The 18,356-nt window shown below is 37.9% G+C and overlaps 1 protein-coding gene across 2 annotated transcripts in view; it reads right to left on the bottom strand.

Moving 5' to 3' along the window:
- The window catches only part of LOC111050394 (carboxypeptidase D), a 296,777-nt gene that overhangs the window by 45,542 nt on the left and 232,879 nt on the right, over positions 1-18,356 (bottom strand). The window contains exon 13 of one of the 2 annotated variants that reach the window (XM_039441290.1): positions 33-294. In XM_039441290.1, the coding sequence (XP_039297224.1) occupies positions 33-294 (262 nt within the window). Of the gene's footprint in view, positions 1-32; positions 295-9,307; positions 9,551-18,356 lie in introns of those variants that run through there. The other variant, XM_039441291.1, reaches the window with a different exon arrangement.

The following is an 18,356-nucleotide window of genomic DNA, read 5'->3' as shown; positions in this document are numbered from 1 at the left end:
ACGGTATGTGAATAATTGGAATATGACTTCACCTGATCTGAAATTTTCAAATAAGGTGCCCCGAAAATGGTTGTTTCGAACACTGCTAGTGAAGGCTCGAACAAATCAATTTTCTCCAAGTTCCTTACAATTTGATCCTTTGTTAGAAACTGTTTCATTGGAGCGATGCTTTTAGTCTCTCCAAAGTCATGCTCAATAGCCCACGATCTAAAATCATTCCTCAACAATGTGAAGTTGATGGATACTCCAACATGATCATCCGGTACAACTACGGGTTCTAGTTCTGTGTCGTACCTGTAAATTAAAAATCTAAACTTAATTCCTCAGACAGAAAATGATTAAATTGATAAGGCAGTTACAGAACACACGAATATAGAAAATAGCTGAATATTCGACCACCGATTACATTTCATCCCTATCACTCATAACAGCCCTCCAATTTTTTGCGAGACTAAAGTGAAAAGTCGGAATCTAAGCAAAAATATAGGGCTAAAATGTAAATCTTCTGCTCTTGTTCATGAATACAAAAAGTTAAAGAGTAACAAGGCACTTCAAATCCATGGAGATCTTCTGGATTTGGGTGATCGGTTAAAGTCAAGGCATCATACCATGCGCATGGCAGAGCAACTGAAAGATAAACATTTTCTCATGAGAGCAAGCTGTGAGGAAAAATGCATGGAGAAAACCCCCCTCAGCATTGCTTTGGATACACAGTTGGTGTAAATGTGGCTGATTCGAACTGCCAAGACGGACGTGGGCGGCCCTCAACAGGGTTAGAGCTGGCCACGGGAGATGTGGGGCTTCTCTTGGCTTCTCTTAATGACTGGGGCAATTCACCTTCCCCTGTTTGTGATTGTGGAGAGGCTGGATAGACGATGAAGCACAACATCAGAGATTGTAATATACATGCCTACCAAGGCGATTTAAATGATTCTTTCTTGGCTTCTCCACAATCACTACACTATATTGACAAACTCGACATCAAAATTTAATATATTTTATTAACCTGACAACGGTCTCATGACCAGATTTTTCTTTGACTACCTATGTGTTTGTGTGCGTCTATATGTGGCATACGCTAATAATAATAATAATAATAATATAATAATAATAATAATAATAATAATAATTTCAATTTCAATTTCAATTTATTTCATTTAAAGTTACATAGTATCATATACATACAGTGTTTTTTTTCTCCTCTAGCTTAGAGCTAATTGAGGAGTATTCAAATTTCATACTACATCAAAATAGTTACCGTATACATTCTATAAATACTACAAATAAAAATTTTTGTAAAGTGTTCAATAAACTAAATTGAAAGTCTATTATAGTTTCTCTCTGGGATTTGATATTAAAGTTCTAATTTCTACCACTTGAATCACAACATTAGTCACTCTATATTCTACTAAATCGGTGATCAACCTTGCAGACATTATTGTCTCTTGCATTTAGGTGGCTTTGAACAGCTGACTAGCTGAACCAACATGCACATCAACAATATTACAATACACACACAGTCATAGAATACAAAAACATAACCTATCCTCCAAAAAACATTTATTATACTACAAACTGTAATATACACTCTCTTAATCATTTTCAACTGCTTCTAAAGCACTTTTTTGTTTACAATATTAAAATTATTCTTACTTATTTATTCATCCATAGTTTTTTCTTTTCCATTTCCCATTGTACAGTGCAGTTTATTATTGTCTACTATGTGCAAACTAACCTATCTACTAACTACCTATTAGAATATTAACAATAATCTTCAACATATCTTTTCATTCAAACAATTCCTATAAAATAATTCTTAAGTTTAGTTTTTATTTCATTTCTTTGTAAATTTTTCAATTCTGGTGGCAAATCGTTCAACAGGTAAGGGATTCTGTATTTTAATAGGTTCTTACCATAATTATTATTATAACGCTGTGCTCTAAATAGCCTATTTCTCAAACCATAACTTATTTCGTTTATTTCCCTTAATTCATCTTCAAAATAATGTCTGGACAAATCAGTGTATTTTGCGAGAGATTCTGGTGTCATAATACCCATATTCCAAGCTCGACTCCATTAAATAATGTATTTGCTACTCTTCTAACTACATCATACAACGGCTGTCTCAAATACACTGGTGCTAAACTATGAATTGTAATACCATAGAATATTATACTTTGAATCATAGAGAAATAGATAATTCTTTTAATATTTATTGGAAAACAGTGGCTAATTCTAGAGCATTTGTATAAAGCAGCTTTCATAATTCGCAGCATCCTATTATTGTGTGAATTGAATTTCATGTCTGCATCAAAAACAACTCCTAGATGCTTAATATTCTCACTGAATTCCAAATGCTGACACCTGCATGTGTTTCTCAAATTATTATATCTTAGACATTCTGCTTTATGGCAAATTAATTTATAATTGTACAAACCTACGTTAATTCTAGGATTTCTAAATATAATTACCTTTGTTTTCTGTGAATTTATCTTGATACCGTTGTTGAAAAAATATTTATTAGCCAAATTGAGATCCTCTTGCATGTATCTTATGCCCATTATTAGATCAGTGTGTGTCATATATAGTATCACGTACACCCTGAGTAGCTTCAGAGGTGGGTGATTGATACCCAGGTGTGCCCCAGGGAGAAGGAAGAATAGGGACGGCAGACAACGGTCCGCTGTGCCCTGAGGGGATGGAAAGAATAGGGACGGCAGACAACGGTCCGCTGTGCCCCGGGGAGAAGGAAGAATAGGGACGGCACACAACGGTCCGCTGTGCCCTGAGGGGATGGAAAGAATAGGGACGGCAGACAACGGTCCGCTGTGCCCTGGGGAGAAGGAAGAATAGGGACGGCAGACAACGGTCCGCTGTGCCCTGGGGAAATGGGAGGACAGGGACGGCAGACAACGGTCCGCTGTGCCCTAGGGAGATGGGAGGACAGGGACGGCAGACAACGGTCCGCTGTGCCCTAGGGAGATGGGAGGTCAGGGACGGCAGACAACGGTCTGCTGTGCCCTAGGGAGATGGGAGGACAGGGACGGCAGACAACGGTCCGCTGTGCCCTAGGGAGATGGGAGATCAGGGACGGCAGACAACGGTCCGCTGTGCCCTAGGGAGATGGGAGGACAGGGACGGCAGACAACGGTCCGCTGTGCCCTAAGGAGATGGGAGGACAGGAGGTCGGGGACGTATGGCAGCCAACGGGCCGCTGTACCAGGAGCAGGAAGGTTGTGAGCGGAATGCTGTGGTCTGGGGCTCGTCCGGCCTTTAAATACTCCCCCAAAGTGGAGGGGATGGAGTTGAGCCGCCGCCAGAGGCGGTGGAAATCGTCTTGATGCGCGGAAGATGGTGCGCCATCGGTACCTCCCTTATCTCCGCGGTCGGCTAGCATTGCTGATAGCCGAGCGTCTTTCAATAATATTATTTATTATTTTCTCGTCACAATTTTACTTTGTGACACCTCACTCCTACTTGGGGGGGGGGGGGTGTTCGGAGCCCTCTATGGCACCACCTTAAAAGGCGTGAGCCATCTAGGCATCACCTTAAGAGGTGTACACCTCCCAGGCATCACCTTTAGAGGTGTATGCCACTCACTATGATCATCATCTACACCCGGTCCACCAGGTACATATTTACATCGTCCATCTGGAAATTGGACTTTTATGCGTGGCTTGCCAGCCCATTTACGCTTACCAGGTGTTGAGACTCGGTGACACAACACTGGATCCTTATTCCTTGAGAGTCCTGGTCTGGGATCCTGGGACTGTGAGACTACTTCCTTGATGGTCAAAGACTGTGTTGGCTCTTCTACAACCATATCAATGGGGGGTGGTACTAACTTTTCCACATCACTCTCGGAGCTACCACTTGTATTGGTGGCTGGGGCATGAATCGTGGCCTGCCGTTCATACTCAGTCATCTCATCCCTGTGATCCATCACAATGTTGCCCCAGGATTCTTGCCTTGGAATATATGACATCTCTGCCTTTCTATCAATCAAGGCATTGGGTTCGACTCTGTTCAAACCAAACTGCATGAATATCCTTTTGTCGCGATCCTTGTTGTCCTGAGATTCGGATTGTACAGCTGATATTGTTGGGACTGCTGTGTTCTTAGTCCCCAATAAGAGAGATCGCGACATTATTAGCGGACTTGTAGGATTCAGTTGGGGAGGATCCCACTCTACCTCTCTCGTGAATGTGTGAATATTCACCCTGTTTTCACGCATAAATTCCATGCCTAATAGCAACTCTTGTCCAAGTCCTTCCATTATAGACGCCACTAGTGGAACTGTGATTTGTCCTATAGTTACATTAGTTGTCAGCTTCCCATTTAATGGGGTAGATCGTCCATCAGCTAATATTGCGTGGTGATGAGTTGGTACCTTCCTTATCATCCCTATTTTTTGGAGAACTTCATAAACCTCATTACTCATATAATTAGCTTCAGCGCCACTATCTAGCAATGCCCGACACTTTTTACCACCGATTGTCACAGTAATGAATAGTCTGTTGTCACTTGATGACTCTTCAATCACAGGAATCCTGTGTGCCGTTCGCATCACTGCTGTCTTGTTCGGAGTTTTATTCTCCTTCTGCACATCACAGACACATTTCAGTGCTCTCTTTCCACTCCTTTTACATGGTGGGATATCGGGACAGTGTGATCTCCAGTGCCCCGGTCTCTTGTATTGCCCACACATGGGTTCAGACTCACTAAGAGATGGTCTGTTACTAGTAGGGGTTATAACTGCCTCAACCTTGAGCCTTGTAATCTTTTTCGTGTCCTCAATCATGTGAACTCTCGAATTCTGTCTATTCTGTTTCTCCTCTGCTTTTATTTGTTCATACTCCCTCGCGAATTTTTCCAATTCGTTGATACTATGAACATCTGATTGCCGAATATACAATTTGTACTGTGGGAGGAGATTCTTATACACTCTCTGTAATTTATTCTCGTCTGTAAAACCTCCTCGACGCCTCATGAGTGTCAGTACATCTTCGAGAAATTCGTCAAACGATTCACCTTCTCTTTGCTTCCTTGCCTGAATTAGATTCTCGAGGTCCTCCTCATAGGTAAGTGGGTAGTAGCGTGATCTGAAATCTTTCACAAAATTGTCCCATGATTTCCACTGGTCACGACGATTACGCATCCATAGAGTAGCTTTACCAACTAGTAATTCAGGAAGGGCAACTAGTAGTTGGTTGCCAGTAAGCCCATAGGCTTGTTGTAGCTCGTCTAGCCTTTCTAGAAAGCTGGGAGCATCTGATTGGCCGTCGAATGACAGTCTCCAGCTTCTTACTTTGTCACATACCGCCCCTGGGTCCATGAGGGGGTTTGTGTGAATGTTGGTTCCAACTTCAGCATGAGTACCTTTTGCTGAGTGTCCAGATTCCTCACTGCTTCTGCTCACTATTCCGGGTCTTGGGCTGGGATAACGTACAGCCATCTTCTTATGTTGTTCTACTAACAACCTTCTCAACTCAGCAAGTGTTCCAGATGACACTATGCCCCAATCTTGTAGAAGATTGAATGCTTCTTCCTTTTTCAATTTATAGATCCAGGAAACTCTGGGGTCGGCTATCACCTCGGGGTTTATGTCCTCGACCGACTGATCCTCTGTCAGCTCCTGGTGTTGAACATCTGAATCAGACTCTCCCTGTTCACTCATGATTCTTACTTCGTTGCCTCGTGCCCCACGTTGGGCGCCAATCTATCACGTACACCCTGAGTAGCTTCAGAGGTGGGTGATTGATACCCAGGTGTTGCTCCTGGATGACTTCGCTCAGTCGTAATGTGGGCGGGGAAAGGAGGCAAGTCGAAGTTCCTCTTCCTTCTTCTTTGTCCCTCAGCTGGCGTGAACAGCACCTCCTGGTGCTTCTGACGGCGTGAAGGTCGCTCTCTTCTCTGATGACACCACTTTGATGTAATTTTGTATCGGCCTTACGGCCTCGGTTCCGCTCCAGTGGAGTAGGAAAAGGAAGGACAGAAAGGATAGGGACGGCAGACAACGGTCCGCTGTGCCCTGGGGAGAAGGAAGAATAGGGACGGCAGACAACGGTCCGCTGTGCCCTGGGGAGAAGGAAGAATAGGGACGGCAGACAACGTCCGCTGTGCCCTGGGGAGAAGGAAGAATAGGGACGGCAGACACGGTCCGCTGTGCCCTGGGGAGAAGGAGAATAGGGACGGCAGACAACGGTCCGCTGTGCCCTGGGGAGAAGGAAGAATAGGGACGGCAGACAACGGTCCGCTGTGCCCTGGGGAGAAGGAAGGTCAGGGACGGCAGACAACGGTCTGCTGTGCCCTAGGGAGATGGGAGGACAGGGACGGCAGACAACGGTCCGCTGTGCCCTAGGGAGATGGGAGGTCAGGGACGGCAGACAACGGTCCGCTGTGCCCTAGGGAGATGGGAGGACAGGGACGGCAGACAACGGTCCGCTGTGCCCTAAGGAGATGGGAGGACAGGAGGTCGGGGACGTACGGCAGCCAACGGGCCGCTGTACCAGGAGCAGGAAGGTTGTGAGCGGAATGCTGTGGTCTGGGGCTCGTCCGGCCTTTAAATACTCCCCCAAAGTGGAGGGGATGGAGTTGAGCCGCCGCCAGAGGCGGTGGAAATCGTCTTGATGCGCGGAAGATGGTGCGCCATCGGTACCTCCCTTATCTCCGCGGTCGGCTAGCATTGCTGATAGCCAAGCGTCTTTCAATAATATTATTTATTATTTTCTCGTCACAATTTTACTTTGTGACAATAGCAGGTTGTCATCTGCATACTGCAGCACCTTACTTTTGAAACTGAGACTAGCTAGATCGTTTACATACAGATTAAATAGAACAGGAGACAAAATGCTGCCCTGAATAAGTCCACAGGATTGATTATAATCGGTACTAATATATTCACCTATACTAACATGTATTTTTCTATTTTCAAAATAGTTTTCAAACAAGTTGAATAGCTTTCCACGAATACCTATTCTATTGATTTTTTGTAGCATTATTTTATAATTAACCAAATCATATGCTTTTGTCAAATCTGTTGCAACAGTTATGACAAATTTATTGTCATTTAAAGCTTCAAATATATTTTCTGTTAGTTTTTCTAATAAATCTATTGTTGATTTTTTTGGAATAAACCCATATATAATAATAATAATAAATAATAATAATAACAATAATAATAATAATAATAATAATGAAGGGCTAAAATGATCTTAAAGAGTGTAACTTGTCAAAATATGAAACTTTCAGGACAAAAGGAATAAAAATTCATGATAGTTTGTGAGATATGAATTTTTTTAATCTTTTATCAATTTTAACTTTGAAATGTTTGGTCATGTGGCGAAAAATCGCAAAATCAATTCAAATTCAACTGATAGTAATATTTAATCAGATTTAATATTGTTGTTATGATACATCTACTCTACTGTTCATAATTCCTGATTATGTGTAAATGTATCAATTGGAAGAATAAATGAATTTATTATTATTATTTATTATAGATACATTTTCCACTCAGTAGGCTAAATTTTTCGATTTGAGAGTTAGTTTTAGAGTAAATAGCAATTTGCTCTCCACTCCCGTTGGAAGTAGATTTATCAAACTTCGGTGGGCACCCGCTGCTCATCTAACCGCCCAGAATATAAAAATATGGCTCAAGATAAATTATTTCATTGTATTACATGTACTATGAAACCTATAAACCAAACGGTTCTTTATTTAGCGATAAGGGCTCACTTATCAACATCTGGATCTAGTGATAACAAGCACTGCTCCGTACTACTTGTTCTAATGAACTCTTCTATAAATAATCAGATATTTGTAAATTGGCTGAATTAATGATCGGTATATTTGGAGGTTAAGTTTCTGTTTACACAACATTCCAAATCCGCTAGTGCTTGACAAATCAAAAACAGCTGATACTCACTATCTCAGAACTGATGGGTGTGTGTGTACAAAACCGTTCAAATTTATGTTTGCCAATAAAATATTGTAAAAGTATCATGAAAAGAAAAAATGATCAAAAAATTTTTTTAATATTATTATTGTTTAATTTTCGACCGACTCTACGCAAACAAGATCAAATTAATTGTTGAACTGAAATATTTTTATCAAAAATCTCATTGTCTTTGAATTTGAATTCAATTGCTCATGGACTAGAAACATATCCTATAAATCGAGCCATCCATGCACCTGAGAGTTACTTATGCAAGACCAGAGGAGTTACGTGAGTTCATCTTTTTATATTGGGACCCACTTCGAAAGTGCAGTGTAAAAAATCATTAACTCGAAAAACTTTAATTAAGCTATATGGCCACTTAAAAAGTGAATTCGTATGGCTTTTGTTGGTGGGGAGTCCCTTGCGGGAAGGTCCCACCGCCTGAATATATAATTTAAGCCGTCAATGGGCCTTACGACTGTCATACTTCAGCCACTTAATACATGCTCATTACATATTATCATATTATTAGTATATTCATTTATATATATTATTATAATACTGACTGTAATTTATCAAATTCACGATATATAACTTGAGGTTGACTAGTATTGCTTCATCTGCCAGATCCTCGACCCGATTCATTATTTATAAAATTCTAATTCATTCAAATATAAAATTTCAAATTTATTTGAATATGAAGTCCCTCTTCTCCTTCTTTTCCTTCTCCTCCTTTTTCTCATCAAATATCTCGACTTCAATAAATCATATCGAAATTCTAAAAGCATCTTGTAGAACATCAAATTCTGCGTCGAAGGAAACAAAATTCAATGGTTCAGTACTAACCCTAAGCGAACAGTGAATTTTCAATGTGAAGACTGCACTTCAGCCAGACTTCCAAAAAGGCCATGACATTGCTTCGGTTTTTGATTTAAAAAAAATTAAATTTAATTACCGTAAGATAACGTCTTTTAACAATAATAAAGTTCATTCCTTTAAGTATACAAAATATACAATTGGAAACGTCAGCCACAAATTAAATTAAGACCTAAACAAATAATCACGTCAATTCCTTAAATTCTATGCACTATAATACAAATATTACTTTCAAGTATAATGCTAATAGGAAATATAAACATATATTCAGAAATAATTTATTGTTTAATATCCCTTCATCCATATTAAAATACTCAGCTAGTGAATAAAGAGGATTTTCCGTTAGAAGCATTTTTAATCTATTCTTGAAGGCATTTATTTTCAAAGGCTCTCACATTGATGGGTAGCTAGTATTTTTAAAGAAATCAACTTTGAACTTTTCCGAACTCTATTAAGTCTGGTATAGGGCACATCAATGTGTTGCCTATTTCTTGTATAATAGTGGAGAGTATTTTCCCTACATATAAACAAATTTATATTCTTCTTTACATTTACTGCAAACATGAAAACAAACAAGCTATAAACAGTCATTATTCCTTGATTCATGAACAATGGCTTGCAGTGCTCCAAGTAGTCAGCATTGGAAATAGTTCTTATTGCCTTCTTTTGAAGCAGTAGGATTTTATGAGTATCAGGAGAACACCCCCATAGAGAGAGACCATACGAAAAAGTAATCTGAAAGAAAGCAAAGTATGTCATCTCAAAATAATCATCTTATAATCATCCTTACACATTCCTTCAATCTATGTAGGAGATACAAAACTCGGTTCAGCTTAGAACATACATAATCAATATGAGGGCCCCATGTTAGTCTTTGATCAAGGTGAATACCAAGAATCTTCACACTCTTTACATTCCTCTCATTCACTTGTCTCAAGCCTAAGATCACTTCTTGAGTCTTTTCATTATTGAGACGCAAGCTATTCGCCCTGAACCATAGGCTCATTTGCTCTTGACAAGTTGACATCTTTTCTCTCAGAGTTTCAATGTCAGAACCTGCCGAGAGCATGGATGTGTCTTCTGCATAGCAAACTATTCTTGAATCAGTGCTGCAACCTGCATTATTCATCATCACAAGAAATAGCAATGGTCCCAATATTGAACCTTGTGCTACTCCCTGAGGTACAGGCTTGGAAAAATCTTTATCCCTCTCATGCATGATTTATTAAATATTTTTGAAAAAAAATTTTTCAATGCTGTTTATCAATTAAAATGAGTACAAAACCATCCCTCATTGGTTTTATATTAATTTCCTCATTACATAATTGTGTAATAAATGTGTCCTCATATGAGGTCATTATGCATGTAAGTCACTATCTTCTAATCTATATGCATTGCCTGCATATATGTTGAAGGAATAAGGATAACAACCAGAAATTGTTTTGTAATACTTTTATTCACCATGAATTATTATTAATACTAGTAAATACACAAAAATAATTTTACAATAAAAAATAGGGTAATATTTGAATACACAAAAAAACAATACAGGAATAAAATATGTAAGTAAACAATATGATATACTGAAACACAATATTATTGTAACACATGCACAATTAGTTCTGAGTGTATTTCATCCTTCCTGTATAATTATATAATTCAAATAATAGTTCCAAGTATTTCATATCTATTACATGAAACATATGCCATATAACTTACTTGGTATGAAAGGATAACATACACTCAGGACAAACTGGTACTTTGCATGTTTTACATTCATACCTTGTCTTACTTTGGCAGTGCTTATCCCTGCATCTATTTGCAAATTTTCCCTCAGTTTTCTTGGGAAAGTGAGATCCTCCATCAAATCTCAGTTCTAAAGGAACTAAATTTGTCACTCTTTTTTTTCACTGGTGCTGGTGTTTGCTCCTCTAAAGAAGGACGTCCCCTTTTTTACGATTCAGTTCAGCCAGTCCTGTATAGATCAGACCTGAAGCAACTCGACTTTTAAAATTCCAACAAGTCCATTTTCTGGTGGTCATTCCACTTCCATAGAATCCATCCATTTACTACAGTTACATTCAGCATGTGATAAAATATTCGCATATACCACCGCTTGTTGCGCACATCATTTTGGTACAATGCAACCAGAGAGTCCATCAAATCCACTCCCCGCATATGTTTACTGTATAAATCAACACTGAATGGTCTTTTAATTGAGACTCTCCTTTTTCTTTCCTGCTGAACCTCTCAGTTTCACTTTCTGGAGTTTTCCCTGCATAGGAAGATACCACATGAACTAATGAATTATCCAACCAACGAGTAATAGTTACATCATTGTTTGATGTAACTTGTGATGAACTACCTCGACCTTCTCCTTTGAGATTCTTGTGGCTTTTCAGTTTTCTATCAGCATTCTTCATTCGGTTGATTCTCATTGTACCCACATACCATATTTCTGAATATCTGAGTTTTTCAACTAAAGGTATTGAAGAAAACAAGTTGACTGCATACACCTTATGATTCTTGCCATGCAGATCATGGCATAGTCTGAGAACCACATCTCCTACAGCCCCACAATCAGTTATATCTGCTCGGCCCCCAGGAGCACCTTGGTACAATTCGAAACAGTGAACATAACCTGAGATTCCTGCTCGAACCCACATCTTATAACCCCAACGTTTTGGTTTTCTGGGAAGGTATTGTTTGAGAAAAGAGCGCCCTTTGAAGGGTATCATCATCTCATCCACACTGTGGCACTCTTCTGCATCAACAGCAGCATGAAAATTCTCTAATAGCTTTATCAGTATTGTTAGCAGGAATTGAATTTGAATCAATAAAATGAAGGTACTGCCTGATTTCCTCAAATCGATTTACTGAAATTGCATCAGCAATAAGGTACATTCTTAGTCCTGCCTGTTGTGACCAGTATTGTCTTATCCTAGGATACTTTATGTAACTAGAGCAACACCTAAAAATATTTTCAATTCTGATATAGACAATGCTAAATTTTCTTTACCCTTTTGTAAAGCATACAAATTTGTTTGGAATGTAATTTCCTCCAACAAATCAATTGATAAAAGTTTCAAAAAATAATCTAATGGAACAAACAAAATTGACCTTATGAGAACCCAGAAATCCAGGAACACCTACAGAATAAGTATTGTCTTTTTCACTGAACCAAATTTCATCTCGTAGATTAGGCTGTACAGTATTTTGGACAGTCTGCTGATTTTCGATCTGGTGATCATCAACAATGTCCAGATGCTCAGGTGTATGATCACCATCCTCACCATCACTTTCAAAATCACCATCCTCATAATTTGGATCATCATCTGAATTGTCTACATCAACATTCAGTTCACTGCCATGATGATAGTTAGTTGCTGTTGAATTACAAACTGACGACAGCAGAGATGTAGGTGGTCAATTAATGAACTAAAAACAATCTCATATGAGGTCTGTATGCATTGGATCGACTACAAACACACTGAAAACGCTTCAATATGATTTTATCATGTGTCCTCATATGAGGTCACAATGCATGAGAGGGATATTGACATTGACAGTTTGTTTACGCTCACTCAAATACAACTTTATCAGCTTGAGGGACTTTCCATGCACGCATAGATGATGCAATTTTTTCAGCAAAATGTCATGGCTTACAATAGCATATGTTTTACTGCCTGCATAACTTTTAGAATTGAAGCAGTCCATGATATCTTCGACAATGGAGCTAACCGCGTCAATAGTTGATCTGCCCGCAACAGAAACAGAAACCTTCTTATTACGAACATGACTAGGAAGGCAATATATCAACGACACTTCAACCACCTAGCATCAGAACTCCACAATCTACTTCCTGCACAAATCAAGTCAATAGAAAACCCAAGAAGATTCAAAACTGCTGCTAAGAACTGGATTATTTCAACTGGAAGACATCATATAGAAAACATAATCTCAAACAATATGTGAGCTCACTTACCCAGCGTATTTGCAGTTTGCACCCCCACCCAGAATCTATTACTACTACTAACACCTACTCTAGTACATGGGTTTCCCATAGTTGAGTAGGTTAATTTCCAATAGAATTAAATTCCATATTTTTTATAGACTCATTGTATTATATTCTAGATATTTTGTAGTTTTTATGTTTTAATTGCTTGTTGTATTTTTTAAAGGAAATAAATTTATTTATTATACTCTCCAAATATCCATATAGTTGAGTCCCAATTAAATATTAAAAAATTTTGCTAAAAATTGGAGGGATAGATATTGGTCTAAAATTCTCAGGTTGATCCTTGCAACCTTTTTTATAGATGGGCACAGTTCTAGAATGTTTGAGAACTGCAGGAAATACTGACACATTCATACAAGCATTAAAACATGATGTTAAGGGGTCCGTAATTGAATGAATAACCTCTTTGATCAATGAGCTAGATATATTATAGATATCGTTACTAGTTGTAGATTTCATTTTCGAGGCAATGGCAAGAGCCTGCTCAACTGATACCTCTCTTAACTCAAATCTTGAATCAGATCTAGGGGAAACTCCAACAAGTTGATTGCTGATATTTCTGGTGCGGTAATACTAATGTTAATCTGCTCTATTGCTTCTAAAAAATATTCATTGAACACATCAGGAGAGACTGATGTTTTCCATTGTTGATATGGATTTGAATTTTTTCTAAGATTTTCCAAGCAGCTGTGCATTTGTTGCTTGCCGACTCGATAAAGTCAACATTGGTATTCAGCTTAGATGCTTTCAATTCAGATCTATAGATTCTCCTCAAATTCCGATAATTAAGTTTTTCATTTTCCGACCCAGAATTCTTGTATTTATTGTAAGCGCTGAGTAACGCATTCCTCAGACCAGTTAAAACAGGCGATAGTTTCATCTTACTAATTCTGTCATTGTTGGGCTTCCTACTTTTCAAAGGAAAAGAACACTTGAATAACTCATAAAATGTATTGAAAAAAGTTTGAAAATAGTCTTCAGCTGATTTATGAATGAGAATACTAGACCAATCACTACCATAGAGTTGAGAACGCAGATGATTGGTTCCCTCCGTAGTTATTGCTCTAAAACTGTAGGACTTACCGGCTTTCAAGCTATTACATGTATTATCCACACCCAAGTTCAAGAAGTTGGACTTTATATTGAAGCATACAGCATCGTGGTCTCCTAGCATGACAGGCTCAACAGCCACCTCAAACAAATCAGGATGCAAGTCAGTTGCTACATTATCTAAACAAGAATTCATTCTTGTTGGCTCGAAGTTACTTAAATACAGGTTATAAGATTTTAGAAAATTCATCAACTCAGTTCTTCTAGAATTAACAGAAAATATGTTCTAAATTTGGCTTAGTGGTTTTGTGTTTTGTTTTGGTTTTGTATATGTTTGGACTTTTTAACATCAAAATGAACTTTATTCCGAAGTGAAAAGTGTAAATTTAAAGTATTGTGCTCACTATAACCTTAGTGTCCGGTTTCCCATTGGGGAACTTGGGACTATTATAATATAATAACTATTATAATATATTATACGGCGAGGTGGAACTACCCTTGGGTCTCCCCACCATTCAAAGCCATACGCTAATAATAATAATAATTAAAAAAGAGAGCTAAATCACGGGTCGCCGCCAACCTGTCTCCCCGACAACTAGTCTCCTCACTATTTTGATCACAGGCGTCAGTAAATCCCCTGGCAAAATATACCATTGCCGTCAACTAGTCTTCCCGACAGTAAATCCCCTACTAGAACGAAGGAGCCTAGTTGTCGGCAGTTAAGGGTGCAGGAACACACTGTGCGTTTTTAAAAAGACTTTATTCAGGCCGAGCCTGTACACTACAACTACATAATACAGAATATTGCTTAAGACTACTTTACATTGATTCTAATACCGTATTTATATGAAACAGTTACATTGATAACATTGGGGGAAGCTAGATTAGAAATTACACAATAAACAATAACAACTGATTAAACCAATTTAGTAATGGATTGCAAATGAGATATCAGTAATGGATTGGACTAATTACATAGAAGATAATATTAGGGTAAGCTAGATTAGACATTACACAATAAACAATAACAACTGATTAGACCAATTTAGTAATGGGTTGCAAATAAGATATCAGTAATGGATTGGACTAAGTACATAGAAAGATAATCTAACTCCTCCCTCCCCAAGTCCTTTACCTCCCGGAAAGGTATTAAAGTCCAGTTGGTATGACTAATCGACTTGGCAAATTTTCAAGTGGAACAGATTGTACAATTACATTACTATGATTTCTGGATTTCTTCAAATAGAGAAGCAATAAAACTATTACAATTGTTACAGATAAGATTAATCCTACAACAACATAAAATTTATTTGAATCATCAATCATGATTGGTTCAAGTATGTCTAAATGTTTATCTCCTAGGTTCGCTAAATGAAATGTATCGAATTTAACATCAAGTTGTTTCAGGTGAGCCGGAAATTTTGAAATAACAAGTGGCGAAGTGTCCTTGTAAACTGTTAGAGTATTGAAGCCACACATTTTTTCATTTAACGTAACATGTAAGAGTGAAGTACTATGCAAATTAATCAATTGTTCACTACCATTAACACACAATCGTACATTATTGTTCTTATAGATTAAGTAACTACTAATGCTATCAATATATTTTACAAAACCACAAGTCGCTTGCAAAGAGATTCATTCACAATTTTTCAATTCATTATTACTAAATAAATCTAAAATACATGGATCATCTAACCTATCAAGCTTATTACAATACCTAGTATTAGAGATTAAAACACAATCGTCTAGAACATACAATTCGCCTTTACAATAGGATACAATAGATTTGTTGATTTTCATTATATACTCTCTGTAATCTATCAGTTTTGCGTTGGGCGTAATTGGATACGAAATAATAAAATAAGAATCTAATAACAAGGTTTCAATAGGAATTTGAATGAAGTAAGTCAATAAATCATTACCAAGTGCGCAATGCACGTTTGAGATCTGCCATAGCACGGAAGCGTCTCGTGATGCTAAATTATCGGGAGTATTTAAAATTATTGAAGATATTTCTGAGCGAGATAAAATAATAGAATGTAGAATATTCTTTTTACAAAATTCCAGACTTTCCACAATATTATTTACATGAAGCTCAAGAAGAGACACACTTGCTAATAGAAGAGAATATTGTTGAAGACGTTCAATGACATTGATTTCATGTGAGGCTTTCAGTAAAAAATCCTGTAAAACAGCGTTGTTGCTTTGAATAATTTTCATATTGTCATTAAATTTGTCTGTTAACCTATGATTATAAATAATTTGTGAGTCCAGGTTATCTGTTCATTATTTTCTATTTCACTGACAATTGAATTATAATGTTCTTTGTCATTAGCGTCCATGTTACCTGTGATCCAAGATATTGCTGTACCTAGACCATTGAAAATACCTCGTTTGTGTTTACTTTGCGTTTTATAAGATTTTACATGCTCCATTTTATTGGATAGGTAAGTGAAATGTTGAAATAGCGTTTGAAGGAGCGTTTTATCGATAGAAGAGTTGGTTAGAGAATTAGCATTTAGGAAAAGTGCGTCAATTTCGTAACCTAGAGCTGTTATATTTATAGTGTGAATATGTACATGAGATGTGTTAGAAAAAACATCGCTACTTGTTTCAATTGGGATTGCTCCGGCTGTATTTGTTAAGTCCGTGAGCTCATATCCTTGGACTCTGAGTTTGATTACTAGGCCAGCATTAGGCCTATCAGCATCATTCTGGTCAGCATCTGTAACAGTAGATTTCTTAATGATCTTTCGAGGTCTTTTAAGACGTTTAGGGTGGATTTTGAAAGGTTCGCGTTTATTCTGAGATGTCGCCTGTCTTGGGCCTGTCACCTTAGCTTCGAAATATTTCGGTTTTTCTTTTCTATTATGAGTTGACTTGATGAAGACAGTGGTTGGCAAATCGGTTGTTTCTTCTCTGGATTCATTTAGTCTATTAGTTCTATTTGTTTTTTCCGAAACTACTTTATTTCTAATCAATTTGTGGAGTGTTTTCAATTTGTCAAAATGAGAGTAGACTTGTTCTTCGAGTATGTCATTTGCAATAGGGGTTGGCGCTGGTTTTACATGACCAAACGTCATTTCGAAAGGTGTCATACTATGGGTGGAATTGAGAGAATTATTATAGGCTGTCACTGCAATCAGTAACGCTTCGTCTGTTTTAATATTAGGTTTCTCAAGGAGTACTGTGTTGAGTATTTCTCCTAGGGTAGAATGAGTGCGTTCAATTAGGTCTTGAGAGTCTGGGTGACCGGGTGTTGTAAGATGGAGTTCAATATCATAAAGATGAAGAAGCTGTTTGAAACTGTGGTTATCAAATTCTCGTCCATTGTCTGATTGAGCCTCGGAGGGGCATGGTAAAAAGGAGAGATATTGAATGAAGGTCTTATTTATTTCATGTGAGTTGAGAGTTTCTAGGGGGAATGTCGTTAGTTTATTTGAGAAGCAATCGACTATAGTTAAGATTTTCATTTGTTTGAAGGTATACGTATCGACTTGAAGCTTTTCAAATGGTTTGGTCGGCGTAGGTGTTATTTGATACTTCTCTTTAACTGTGTGGCGTTCGTATTTAGTTTGTGCACTGGTAGTACATTGGTTTATGAAAAGTTTAACATCATCAATCATACATGGCCAGTGGTATTTCCGTTTAAGTTTTGCGAGATTTTCATTAATACCTCGATGGCATGTTTTACCTACATGGTGTTGTGCAATAATCTCTTGTTGCTCATCGATTTTAGTTACATCAATAACGAACTTAGAATATATTTTCATGGTAATGGTCGCAAAGTGTTCGCGAATCAAGGAAGTGAACCGTGTTTGAAAGTCTGTAAATGAGCGTTCTAGTATACCTGTTCCTTTACAAAAAAGTCCATAAGTTGTGTTCGGTCTTAGATATTCACGGCAAATAGCAAGCATACAATCTAGATCGAAAAAGGCGTCGAAATAAATGGTTAGCCGATTCTTATTAAATATTTTTAGGAATGTGGGATCGTCTGTACCTCGTTTGATAATTATTTGATTGTGTTCAACACTAACGATCTTGTCCTCATCCATGATTGCAATATGATTATTATCTGAACTAAGTTGACTGTGTACCGTTTGAGTACTTACATTGTCATTATTGGGAATTTCAGGTGGGCAGTAGTCATCAATGAAATCCTGATGAACTGAGGCAAGGTCGTCAGTCATCAATATTTAAAAGATCGTGCGTGTCAAGTTTTATTCTAGACAAACTGTCGACCACAAAATTGGTTTTACCCTTTAAAAATTGAATTTCGAAATCAAATTCCTCTAATAGGAGTCGCCATCGTAATAGTTTTGAATTGGGTTCTTTCAGACTCTTCAACCAAACAAGAGGTTTGTGATTAGTTCTCAATACAAAACGTCGGCCGTACAGGTATGGTCTGAAATGTTTACATGCCCATACGATTGCAAGAAGTTCTTTTTCAATTGTAGAGAGATTTTCTTC

The sequence above is a fragment of the Nilaparvata lugens genome, chromosome X (genome assembly GCF_014356525.2).
Source record: "Nilaparvata lugens isolate BPH chromosome X, ASM1435652v1, whole genome shotgun sequence".
NCBI lineage: Eukaryota > Metazoa > Arthropoda > Insecta > Hemiptera > Delphacidae > Nilaparvata > Nilaparvata lugens.
The sequence above is the reverse complement of the archived record's forward strand: the minus strand, read 5'-3'. Positions and strand labels throughout refer to the sequence as shown.